Consider the following 12,261-nt stretch of genomic DNA (forward strand, 5'->3'; position numbering starts at 1 on the left):
GGGATCAGTTCGGTTTCACATTTTCAGATAGAACAAATCTGTATTGTACCACCAACCACCGCTTTGCGGGTTTCCCTGGGAAGCATCGGCAGACATTTAACAATGTGATATTAGAGTCTTTAATAACACCGCTGGAGCATGAAGATTGCATGGACAGACGTTCTAAACGTGAAACACCGGAGGTTACAACTGAATTAGTGAGAAAAAAAAAAAGAAGAAAGCAAGCAACGAGGAAGGACGGCAAAGCCAGGTGCTCGCATTATGTCCCACTTGTCCATTCTGCTGGGCAACGGCTGGAACTTTTGTTTCCGTGTGGTTTCATCCCAGACCACTGACTTCCTCCTGCCTGTTCTGGACATTAAATTTCTGAATGTTTACTGTTGCTTTTGATTTTTTTAAAGAAAAGCCTCATTTGGTGACATAAATATGTCCACCCCTGACCCCCCTCGCTCAGGGACTCCATCCAGAAAGACAAAAATATTAACTGCTTTCCAACAACTGTTTAGGAGTGATTAGGACACTGGAAGCCCGGATCCAGGACTCTATGGATAAGTACAGAGCAGGCAGCCCTTGGGTTGCCCTGTCCTCACCTCCGAAGGACATCCTTCCTCCATCAAGGGAGACTTTGCAAACACAGGCCTCAGTCCCCTGACCCCAGCAGTCACATGAGGCTTCTGGACAGTAATTCTTACAACACTCTCTCCAGTCCCTAACACAAAGCTGGTCAAAGGGATCTCAGTAGACGTGTACGTGGATTATTAAGTTTTATGTAGTGAGTTGGGACAGTTCACCACAAAAATGATCACACTGACAAGCTATTGAGCCATGTGTAACCAGAAAGCATGCTGTTGCTGAAATAGCCCCATACTGAAGTCCTAGGGTCCTCTTGTACAATAAGGCCCCGACAATTAAGACTCTGACTTCTTTACTTTTCCTTTCCTTCCTTATTTTTTTGTTTGCTTGTTTTGAGACAGGGTTTCTCTGTGTAACAACCTCATCTGTCCTGGAACTTGTTGTTGTAGACCAGGCTGGCCTCGAACTCACATAGATCTCTGCCTCCTGAGTGCTGGGATTAAAGGTGTGCGCCACCACCACCACCCAGCTAACTCTTTCTGATGACTCTTCCTTCATTAGTTGACCGGGCTGCAGATTTACAGCATCTACAATTATGGCCTCTAGTAGTCTTTCAAAACTAGTTCTCCATGAGTGGAGTAGCTAAAATCAGCCAAAGGATTATCTGATTACAATCCTCTATCTTTCAGGAGTGGACCTCAGTGATCAAGCAGGAAGCTCTGGTCAGAATTTTTCAGATACGATATTTTTAAATCATAGTCCGGATTACCTTATAACAAAATGCTGTTTTCTCATGCTTTGATTATCTACCTCGTTGAAAGTTGTATAGTTTCACTTTGCCAGAAGGGAAACCAAATTTTTAAGTTTTGATTTAACAATATAACTCTTGAACGGGTTTGGAGACTTTCAAAGTTCTAGAACATATTTTGGTCTCTCACAATCAGCATTTACCCACCCACCCCCCAAAAAGGAGAAAAAAGTGTTTTAGATGACCTAGAACTGGCCCCAAATTTGCTCTGTAAGTTAGGGTGACCTTGAACTTCTGACTTTCTTACCCCCACCTCCCCGCGCTAGGGTTACAGGTGTTCACCATCTTTCCAGTTAAGTAGCATCAAGGACCAGGTGTTCCTTCTTATTAAGCAAGCAAGCACTTTTCCTTAACACTGCAAGCTTGTTTTCATCTGAGAAATTACCCGACTGTCCCCTCTCTGCTTCTGTGGCTCCAGGCACAGAAAAGAGCTGGGAACCAGGCATTCAGCTCACCTAACTCTAATTGTAACTCTACCTCCTCCTAGGCTGTTTTCTCTTTTCTTCAAGATTGACAGGCCTAGGGGCTAATCCTTCCTAGTTTGAACACAAGCAGGTTAAGGTGGCTCTGATTTCTGCAACCCACAGGCCCCTCACTTCAGAAGCCAGCCCTCCACAGAAGAGGGGAACTCAGTCTCCTAAACGTCAGTAGGGGCGGAGGGTGGGGTTTGGGCTTCTGCCCAGGGCCCAGGCTTCAGGGCAAGGTGTTCAGCTAGGGCAGCTTACCTCCCAGAGGTGTTGCGTGTTCCTCACGGCGCCGGTCTGCACTTTCTCCGGGGGCAGGAGCACGCCCTGGAAGGGCCCAATCCAGGTGCCCTGCTGGATCCTCTGAGCAGCACAGATGCCATACGCCAGGCCAGGCACAGTGCTGGTGCACAGGCACACCTCCCGGGGCAGGTCCCGCAGCCACTCAGGCAGTTCCGGCGGGGGTGCAGCGGCCGCAGCGCTACTGGTGCCCACCAGCCGGCGCAGCGAGTGCAATGGCCCGTGCATGGGGCACTCCCCGTTGCGGTTGTCCGCACACATGTCGCAACCTGTGGGAGACACCAGGGAAGGAGAGAAAGGAGCGTGTTAACCCGGTCTCTTTTTTCGCGGGTGGGTGAGGGGGTGGGAGACGATCCTCGGGTAAACTCCCTAACTGCAGCAGACAAACCACCTGTTGAGGAGACACCTGAGAAAAGCGCCAAGGCCATAGGTTGTCGGAAAGAAACTCACACCACACCCTGGGAACCTGCAACTCAAACATGCCTGCTGGGGTCAACTCAGGGCTTCATTGTTGAGTTTGCATAGCCAGGTGTGCTTTCCAGGCTCCTAATGCTGTTGCACCTTTTACTTCCCGTCCAAGTTGCCTGCATTTAAGCTTCTCTTCTCTAATCCTCACCGGTTCCTACGCCTTCGCCCTCCCCCAGCAAACCTCAGGGTTTGCTTATCCTAGCATCCTCCAGAAGTCTGCTTCTTGTCCAACCGGTTATCTCAGATAGTCGCCTGAGTATTTGGTTCTGCTCTTGGGCTATCAAAGCGGGAGTGACAGGTACAAACGTTGGACTCCACAGCTTCCAACTCTGTCGCCAGAGCGCAAGCCCCAGTCCCCGCCCTCTGGGAGCAGCGCTCCCAGTCTCTGTCCAGCGCCCACCCCAGGGACTCCAGTCTTCTAGGATAAGTGGGAACTAGGAGACAGTGGGGGTGTCGGTAGTGAGTATATATGCAAGTTCTTCCCAGAGGCCAAACCAGATAAGAAATTTAAGGATCAAGGTAAAGAGTCTCTAATGATCGGGGTAATGATTCGATGAGCAGCCTAGAAAGCTGAGCCCAGGTTAAATAAGATGGTCTCATTTAGTGACGCTGTTGCGGAAGCTGTTCCTAACTTACTCCAGAGAAGACAGCTCACACTCGCGGGGATTCCTACCCTCCAGGCACGCCTCTCCAGAACACCCAATGTTGTTTGATTCGAACTGGGCGGAAAGGGCCAGGCGGACAGGAGAAGCTAGGCTTTCAGCGACCGTGCTGTCGGATCGCAGAGCCTAAGGGTTATTAATGGGCCTGGCGGAGCCGCTGTGTCTACTCCCTGGTGCAGCTAGCCTGCTCAAAGGACTCCCGCCTGCGCAACTCTGCCTCCTGAGTTCAGCCTCCCTGGAGACCCTCAGGGTCCTCCCGCAGCTGAGCTCTGTGGCACTGCCCCTGGAACCTGATGCGGCTGCACTGGTGGAGATGATAAGAACCAGTATCGGGGTACCTGAGTTGCCCTTGGGGCTTCTTGGCACCTGCCCCCTGCCTCCATGGCAGCTAGCCTTCACAGATACTCCGAATGTGCCATGTCTGCGCTGAAACTGCAGAACCATCCCAGATATTCGCGACAACGCAAATCAGTACAGAATTTTCCACACGGAACCTTCCTCCACAGCCCAGAATGGAGCGAGAACCCTTGTCATGCTGATTGCTTGATAAGAATGGTTGACGACGTGAACATCCCATATCTCACTGGAGGTGGTTCCAGTCAACTGTGTCCTGCCACTGTAGGAGTGAGGAGATCTGCTGGTTGTGACTTCTTAGCAGCTATCCCCGAGCTTTCTATGAGAAGCAACATCCTGTTTCTGCAGGTATGCCTTCCTTAACTCAAAGATACCCACCCTCTGCCAGCAACACAGGCTAATGTGAGAACTCTTCAAGACGTTGACCCTAAGGCCTAGATGAGAGGATATTGACACTCATTCACACGTCAACAATTCAGGAACAAATATTTCATTCAGCTTCTCATACTGTTAGTTGTGGACAAGAACAAACAAAATCAAGATATTGGAGAAACAAAACGACAGTAACTCTAATCCCTGAAGGCCTTCTGTGTGTCTTGCGTTTGCCTTGCAGCAAACTGCTACTCTATGTACCCCAATCCCCATTTTGCAGAGGAAGCAAAAGACATTTCGGGGAGCATTGGAACAGGACCAAGAGCCAAGAAACTGGAAAGAGACAGTGCAGATTCCCATCTCAGTCTGCCTGAGCCCGGAAGGCTTCCAAAGCAGAGATTCAGGAAGACTAATGAAAGCCAAAAGAATTTTATACACCAACACACGACTCAATCAATAGAACTGAAAGAGTTTACTGATGTAACCATTTGGGGGCCACAAGAAGAACTCCAGCATGACTGAGTTATAGAGTTATAGGGAAGGCTCTCTCTTGGACTTGAGGAAGCTAAGTATAACAATAGGGAAATACATAGCCACTACCCATAATTTTTAATGTGTCTGACATTGCAGACACATTAAAATGACCTTTCATCACCTGAACAAAAAAATAGTTTTTTTTAAATGACAATAAAAAAAGGCAATGTGCCCATGAAAATAAATATAAATCACCTCAGGGAATGCTTAACTCATTATTCCTTTCTGGTTCATTCAAGTAAGTAAAGAGTGAGAAGAAAAATAAACCACGTACTACGCACAACCGAAGAGCCCATGCCAAAAATCCTATCAGCTTCCCAGTTCTATCTGTGCAGCGTCACATCGCCCACGTGGATAAAACAGATTAGAAGCCATTAACTGCAGCCACTGCCCCGCAGAAAAGAAGCGCACGTCAATAATATTTGGAGTGAATGACAGCTAATGCTTGCCTAACTCCTGCTTCCATGGTTGGGTCTTGTTTTTCTTTTTCTACAGCATACTTCCAAAGTAGCACTTTGTAGAGTTCTGAAGAACTGAGGCTCCCCCAAATCTAGAAGACTAAATCCTAAATTCACAGAAAAGTAGCCAAGCCCAGCCCATGCTAATTAGTTCACTTAATATGAGCCTTAATAAAAAAATGTAAAAATATTCCTCTCAGAAGAGTTGACCAATCGCCGTCAAAATAAAATTATGTAAAATCTCCAACATTTCTCGGACTGAAGACATTTCTTTCTAACCTGTCTCAGAGTCCCAGGGGAGCCTGGGGAAGTTTTGAACAAGAAACTTTTTTCTCGGGATTGACAAATAGTCACAAGTTGGCAAACAGTGCTTTCTAGCCGGTGAGCCACAGACACCCACATAAAAAGGTTTGAAGGAGAAGCCAGCTAGATCCTCAGACTGCTCCCCACACCGCATTCCAGCCTTTAAAACCAGGGGTTTCGGCACAAGTCTACAGTTATTATTCACGAGATGATGTGAATGTCACTTTAGGGTACAGAATTATGGCGATCTAGGTCTCTCTTGAGCACATCTGCCCAGGGTCCATGAGGAAGGCTGTGGGCTACCAGCTTGCCAAAGCAGGCCTTCTGGGTGGAGAGAGATCCTTCACTCCCATTCCACCTCCTTCCTACTGTGGGAATGCTTTCAAGTGCACGCACTATTCTCACCCTATTTAAATGAACCCTATACTCGGGAGCAAAGGAGCAAAACAGGCCACGCGACAATTTCCTAACATTTCTCTTTTCATTCTGGGAAAGGTGAAACATAAAGCCTTTCAGGGTTTTTGCTGTCTGCTGAAGAACTGAAAAGCAAGTGTGGGTGTCGGTAGGACTCTGTCTACCAAACTTTCCCTGGGATCGCCTCCTCTTTTGCTGTGCAAAGTCCCTCCTACTCTCACATCCTTCTGTTGAGGAAACAGCGAGTAACTTGGGAGCCCGCTGAGCCGGTGTCGCTTTGGCTGTAAATCCTTCTGGGCAGCGGCAGTCGGGGTCGCAGACCTCGGTCCCGTAGGCCAAGCCCTGAGGGGCCGGGACGCATTGATCGGTCCCGGGAGTGCCACCTTCTGGCAACCGTAGTTCAAAGCCCCCAGGGGAAGACAAAGTGGGTTGAGGGTCCTAGGGCAGCCCGGGCATGCCGGCCAGAAGCCTCACTCTTGAGTTACTCTCCAGGGCTCCATCACATCCTGCCTTTCCTTGTGCAGGACCTGTGTGGACAAAGAGTGATACCCTGCAGACTGGATGCCTTCGCCTGCGAAGGATTCGGTTTAAAGGTCTCCTTCAGCTTTTAGCCACGAAGGACTGCCTATGTATTCTGAGGACCCAGCCGCAATGGACACCCCACCAGGCCCGTCAACCCAGAATAGGGAATCGCCTAGCCTCAACCATCCTCACCAACTCCAAAGTAAGTCTAGGCGGATCGAAACCTGGCAGCCGCCAGGAAAAAAGGACCTTTTGTGGTGGCCCAGCTCACAGGGATGCGCTGGGGATTCTGGCTGCCAGCAACACGCGGAAATGCAGGGCTTTCTCAGCCTAGCCTGCTGACTTGGCCCAGGAACCAATGAAAGAGACAAAGAGGGAGAGGGAGGGAGAAAATGTGGATTTTTATTTGTCTCCTGGTGACTGTATTAATAAATTAAATGAGAACGCTAGGGTGTGAGGGCGAGAGAATATTGCACAGAGATAAACCTGGCCGCCCTCTGCCCCTGCGAGGCCGCCATATACAAGGCAGAGATGATGAATAGGGGCAGAGAGAGGAGATCGAAGCAGGTCTGGGCTGGCTCCACTCTCTCCTACAAAACTATAGGGCAATTAATTGTGGCTTGTCCCCTCATCCTTCATCTCCTGGTGGCACATATTGATGGAGATTACTGCTGATGGACCATTTTATCACCTTAAATAAACAGTCGCCACCTCGTCTAACCTCTATCTAATATATGGTTCTATGTTCAGTTTCAGGGCTCTGGATAAAGAATGATGTAAAATAGCTAAATCATGTGTGTTATGAGGTGGGGCTGGGAAAGCACACAGCACGTGAGAAAAAAAGAAAAATAGAACAATATAAAAAAGGCCTCACACCAACGCTGAAGTCCCGCCCCCAGGGGACCAGGTCTGAAATCTATAATAAATCGCTTGCTGGTCATTAACAGCCAGATTCTCTGATTGGGAGTGGAGCAGAGGGTGTGTCTCCTTGGCACTAGCAGGTTCTCAAGAAGAACCCCCAACAAAGAAGAGAGGGGAGATTCAGATAAAGTCGGAACCCAGGACACTCCCCAGTTTCCCACCTCCTCCAGCACTAACTCCCTGCAACCCCACCAAAGCCAATCCTTCACTATTCCCAGGCCCTTCCCTCACACCTTTGAGAGTGTCACTGCCTGCAGGGAAGTCTGCATCCCTGCTTCCACACCCACGGTTCCCCAAATGGTTCCCTGCCTGGCAATGCTTTTCTAAATCAGAAGGGTCAGAGAGCACCCCATACTGCTAAGGTGTAGGTTGCCTAGACATCAGAACAGGTTCATTTCCAGCCGCCATCTCGGTATGACGCCAGCTATCTTCACAAGATTAAGAAACGCTAACTTCACATCCTCGGGGCAAGCCCAGTAACTACATCCCACCATCCTCCAGGAGGACTGACTAGGTCTCAGGGAAAAAAGCATCAGCTACCCAGAACTTGAGAAGAGGCCACTGGGAAAGAGGCCCAGGGATCGGGCAACCTAGCAGCAAAGAAGGGCTCGGTGTGTTGCCTGACAGAGCACTTGACTTTTAAGAGAAGGAGAGAGCAGCAGCAGAGCCTAGAGAGCTCGGGTGGACCGCGGACCTCAATCACTCGCAGGCAGTTCAATAATAGGAACCTACTGAAGGACCTCGCTTGGGCTAATTTGCGTTCAGTGTGTTTGAAAATCTGCTAGGAAAGAACTACAAGCGTATTCGCTGTGGCCTCTGCAATCCACGCCAACCGAGTCTCGAGGTGTGGCTGAGCAATGGTGGCCTGCCTTGCTAATCACCGCCTAAGGAAGGGGAGAAATGAGGAGGAGCTTTTTTGCCTAGTAAGAAATGAGAGAAATCACTTGATACGCTTTTAATGCAAAGTCACAACATGATGCTTTGCTGAATGATCACTTCATGAAAAATTATAGAGAGAAATACTCGTGAGGAAATTAAAATTACTTCCTTCAGTCCCCTTCCTCCCCCCCTCCCGCACGTCTCCTCTCCTTACCCCTCCCCATGCAGAACAGAAATGAGGGGAAGCTTTTGTTTTCTGTCTTTCAAGGGGCCAAAACACCAACTCCACAAGCACCTGGGAAAGTTTTAAGTCTTTGCATTTGGGGTTTGTTTGAAATGACTCGTTAGATTAAACCCAGTCACTGCTCGTCTTTAAAACACACCATACAATGCAAGACTTTAAGAGTCCCAAGTTTACTTGCCCAGGACCAGAGGCCGGTTCCCATTACCCAGAGCTACGTTCCCTTTCTACTTTCCTCCCAACTGTACCTTTAATTAGCAAGCTGAGTGAAGTGTAACACTCTAACTTCCTCTGTCCTCTCTCCTGCACTTTGAACATTGAATCAAACCATTTGACTCAAAAGAGTATACCAGACGATTAACAAAATAGCAATAAATAAAACCACAGATCATTCTCTCTAACAGGGGGTGGGGGAAGCTATCTAGATCACAAACTGGTTCATACCCATATGTCAATTAGTAATCTGTCCTAATTCTTTCTCTGATTGGTGGATGTTTTCTCTAGTGAAAATACCTTAAGTCTCACTGCTACATTGTAAAAATCACACACAGCACAACACAAAGCCAGAGTTAGTATCCTTTCCAACCCAGATTTCTTACAGAGAAGTAACTGCAAGTTTGATAAGGTGTTCCCAATCTGCAATGATTATATTTTGCTTAGCAGTAAGAACTACTGCCAAGTTTTCTATTTCACACTTTAAAAAGAACGGGTTGTAAGACAACATCTGGAAGGAATTCACGAGGAAACACACATCTTTGAACTCGATTAAGACAATGCGATTTTATAAAATGGTCTGAAATCCCAAAATATGCTAGTCTTTTTGTTAAATGCACCCCAAAATTGAAATTTCAGCTTTTAAAGCAATATTTTACCCTTAGACACTAGGAAGGAATTAGTAAACACAACTGCTTTTTTGGTTAGTAATTGCTATCTCCATGACAATAAGTATTTCAAGAAGAGTGATAAGCCTCGATTATGAGGCTAATGCCCATAGTTTTCTTTCTTTGTTGTTGTTGTTGTTTACCAAAGCAACAGCTTAGAAAACTTTAAATTACTATTCTAATTATATCATTTCGTTTTGGTGAGAAATCAAGAACTTTTTGGTGTGACAGGCATTCTGCAGGGAGCAACTTATTAAAATAGAAGTAAATATTTGGTATCTACTTTTCTTATACAGAAACCAAATGAAGAATGGATCAAAGAAAACCGATGGACGAATGCTACTCTCAGTGTAACTCTCACCCAGTTGCGTCAAGTTTTTAGAAAGTCTAATTAACGCTTATGTCAAAAACCTTAGGTGTTAACATGTCATAAGTTTTGAAAATACCGAGTAGAGATGCGCATCAAAACACATTCTTGATCCTTCACTGAGAATTTTGTTTCAAAATATCAGACTACAACTGTGCTTAGGAAGCGTTTGGAATTATGAATACAGAAAGTTTTGGGAAGTTCAGATATGTAGCTAATCATTTCACCGCTTACTTAAGGAAGAGGTATGTTCCTTGATGAAATTGCCATCACTGTTAACTTAAAAAAAACTGTTTTTGTTAAAAACGAATAAAGCAACATTGGTTGCAAACATCCGCAGGATCAAGGATTGCCGGGAAATGCGGGATCCGCAACGAAAGACACTGTCCTGACACTGGAAATTTTCTTCTCATTTTGTGGGCTCCCCCTTTTTTCTTTAGCGCCTAAATAAATGGTAGCCCTACTTTTAATACCTACCTGTAGGAAGAAACTGACCTATTGTTTAAAAAAAGAAAAAAAAAGAAAAAGAAAGAAAAACAAGACCTCGATAACCACGGGGCCCGAAAATGAGCTGCCACCATTAACTCCGAAGGTGGAATAAAGACCGAGAAGCAAACCTCAGTGTCCATGCTTCCTTGGAAACACCGAGAGTCCCTCCCTCGCTCCGATCAGGATAGGCTTGGTCCACCTTTGCAATCTGGACAGCCAGTTGCCTGTACCCGCCTGGCCCTGAACACTGGGCTTCTGGAGGGCGGAGGGCCACTAGGGTGGCAAAACCTTGTGACTCTGAAGCGGGGGTCCGAAGAGAGCGGAGGGGCAGAAGCCCAAGGTGACTCCGGGCACCCGTCTCTTCTCAGACTCCAGAAAAGTTTTGCCACAGTGATGTGGGTAACGCGGGTCAGTGCCCTGGACCAAGATTTCCCCACCCTTCACCCGTGTCATTCTCCTGGGACCCTACCGGCCTCCTCCACCATTGCCGGCTGTCGCCCTCGCCGGGGCAGAGCGGGCGAGCTAGGGCTGCGGCTACGTACGGTTGTTGGGGTCGCTGGTGTGCTGGTTGAGCGGGATGATTTCCATGCGCTGCTGGCCGTACAGGTAATAGTCCAGCTCCTCGGCGCTGCAGCGGAAACGCGGGACGCCACGGCCATCCCCCGCGCTGCTGCCGCCGCCACCGCACTTAGCCGGCCCGGGGCCCGTGGAGGCGCCCAGACACAGGTCCTTTGGGGGCAGCGGCTCCGCGGCCACCGCTGCAGCAGCTAGAGGCGCGAACACCGGCATCTGGGCCACCGGCAGGGCCGAGAGACCCGCCAGCGCGGCGGCGGCAGCGGCGGCGGCGGCGCAGGAGGAGACAGAAGAGGCGGAGGTGGAGGAGGGAGCCGGGGTGGACGAAACGGACGAGAGCGAGGCGGGCCGTGGCCGCAGGCCGTCCGGAGGAGGCTCGGCGCGCTCGGGAGGCGGCGGAGGCGCTGGCGGCTGCAGGGGTTGGGGTGCGCCAAGGGGAAGCGTGGTTCCGCTGCCTTTGAGCGGGCCGCCGCCACCTCCGTGTGGGAAGAGTTGCTGCCAGTGCTGCAGGTAGGCTGGGTCCACTTTGAGGAAGGCCGAGCCACCGGGGTCCCCCGGCTTCAGCATGTCCGACGCTTCGAGCTGGGGGAGCAGAGGAGAGTAGGGAGGAGCGCAGCGTGAGCGAGACCCTGGCCTGGACTAGAGGGGCATGCGGGAGGACCGCGGGGACCTGGGTGGAGCACTAGAGCCCCACTCGGCTCCGGCAACACCGCTGGCGGCCGCGGCCCCCGCTTCCCAACTCCACCCGGGCGCAAAGTTTACTCGGAAGCCGCGGTGCAGCGCAGAGGTGGCTGTGTGCACCGCGCGCCGCCTCGCAGCCTGCGATCCCAGCTCCTACCCTGCTAAACTGGGACCCCAAGACCCGGCGCTTTCCGGCACAACTCTAGGCAGGACGTCGCCCCCGCCCTCAGCCAGCGCCCTGGAGCCAACCCCAGGCGAAGTGGCGTAGCGCCGGAGCCGTGCTGGCCCCAGGCGCCGGGAGGCGGGACAGTCTCGCCCCCCGCCCCCTACCCCAGACCTCCAACCTCTCGGTGTGAGGGGCCCACGACTCAGTGTCCTAGTCCTGCCCCGCCGTACCTGGGAACGGAAAACAGCGGCCGGTGCGAGCTTCCCCGCGTTCCGGAGGCCGGAGAGTGGGAGCCCTGGGCGAGCTACATGACCCCAAGGCGGAGGAGGTGGAGAGCCTTGGAGACCCGCAGCCTGGAACCCTCCCGGGATGCCAGCAAAAGACGTCAAAGCCCGCCGAGGCCCGCGGAGGGCGCAAGAGCAGCTCCGCTGAGCGCTGGAGCGCTGGAGGATGCCGGACCGAGCCGCTTCTGGCAGCAGCGCTCGGCAGCGTCGGCGCTTCGGCTCTGCTCTGGCAGCCCCCCGGCTGGACACGTGGGTTTTACGACAGCACCAAATACATGTGTGTGCGTTCGTGTGTGTGTGTGTGAGTGTGTGTGTGTGTGTGTGTACGCGCGTGTATGGGGAGAAGGGATAGGAGAGAAGGGAGTTGGGGAAAAGGAGGGAGGGAGGACGGGAGGGAGAGAGGAGAAAGAGAAGAAGAGAAGAGGAAAGCAAAGAAGAGAGCTGAGCAAAGGACAAGAGGAGAGAGGAGGGGAGGGAAGGGAAAAGGAAGGGAGGGGAAAGGAGAAGAGAGAAGAAGAGAGGAAAGGAGAGGAAAGAGAAGAAAGAG

At 50.4% G+C, this 12,261-nt stretch overlaps 1 protein-coding gene across 2 annotated transcripts in view; it reads right to left on the reverse strand.

Moving 5' to 3' along the window:
• Nucleotides 1-11,800, reverse strand: part of Prdm6 (PR/SET domain 6) — a 103,611-nt gene extending 91,811 nt beyond the window's left edge. Inside the window, exons 1-3 of one of the 2 annotated variants that reach the window (XM_050149305.1) lie at nucleotides 11,661-11,800; nucleotides 10,553-11,165; nucleotides 2,107-2,414 (exon numbers count right to left, since the gene is read on the reverse strand). In XM_050149305.1, coding sequence (XP_050005262.1) covers nucleotides 2,107-2,414; nucleotides 10,553-11,150 — 906 coding nt within the window. In that variant the 5' untranslated portion in view covers nucleotides 11,151-11,165; nucleotides 11,661-11,800. Of the gene's footprint in view, nucleotides 1-2,106; nucleotides 2,415-10,552; nucleotides 11,166-11,421; nucleotides 11,529-11,660 lie in introns of those variants that run through there. The other variant, XM_050149304.1, reaches the window with a different exon arrangement.
• Between the last annotated feature and the right edge of the window lie 461 nt (nucleotides 11,801-12,261).

The sequence above is a fragment of the Alexandromys fortis genome, unplaced genomic scaffold (assembly GCF_014885135.2).
Source record: "Alexandromys fortis isolate MF-2015 unplaced genomic scaffold, M_Fortis_MF-2015_v1.1 scaffold_60, whole genome shotgun sequence".
Lineage (NCBI taxonomy): Eukaryota > Metazoa > Chordata > Mammalia > Rodentia > Cricetidae > Alexandromys > Alexandromys fortis.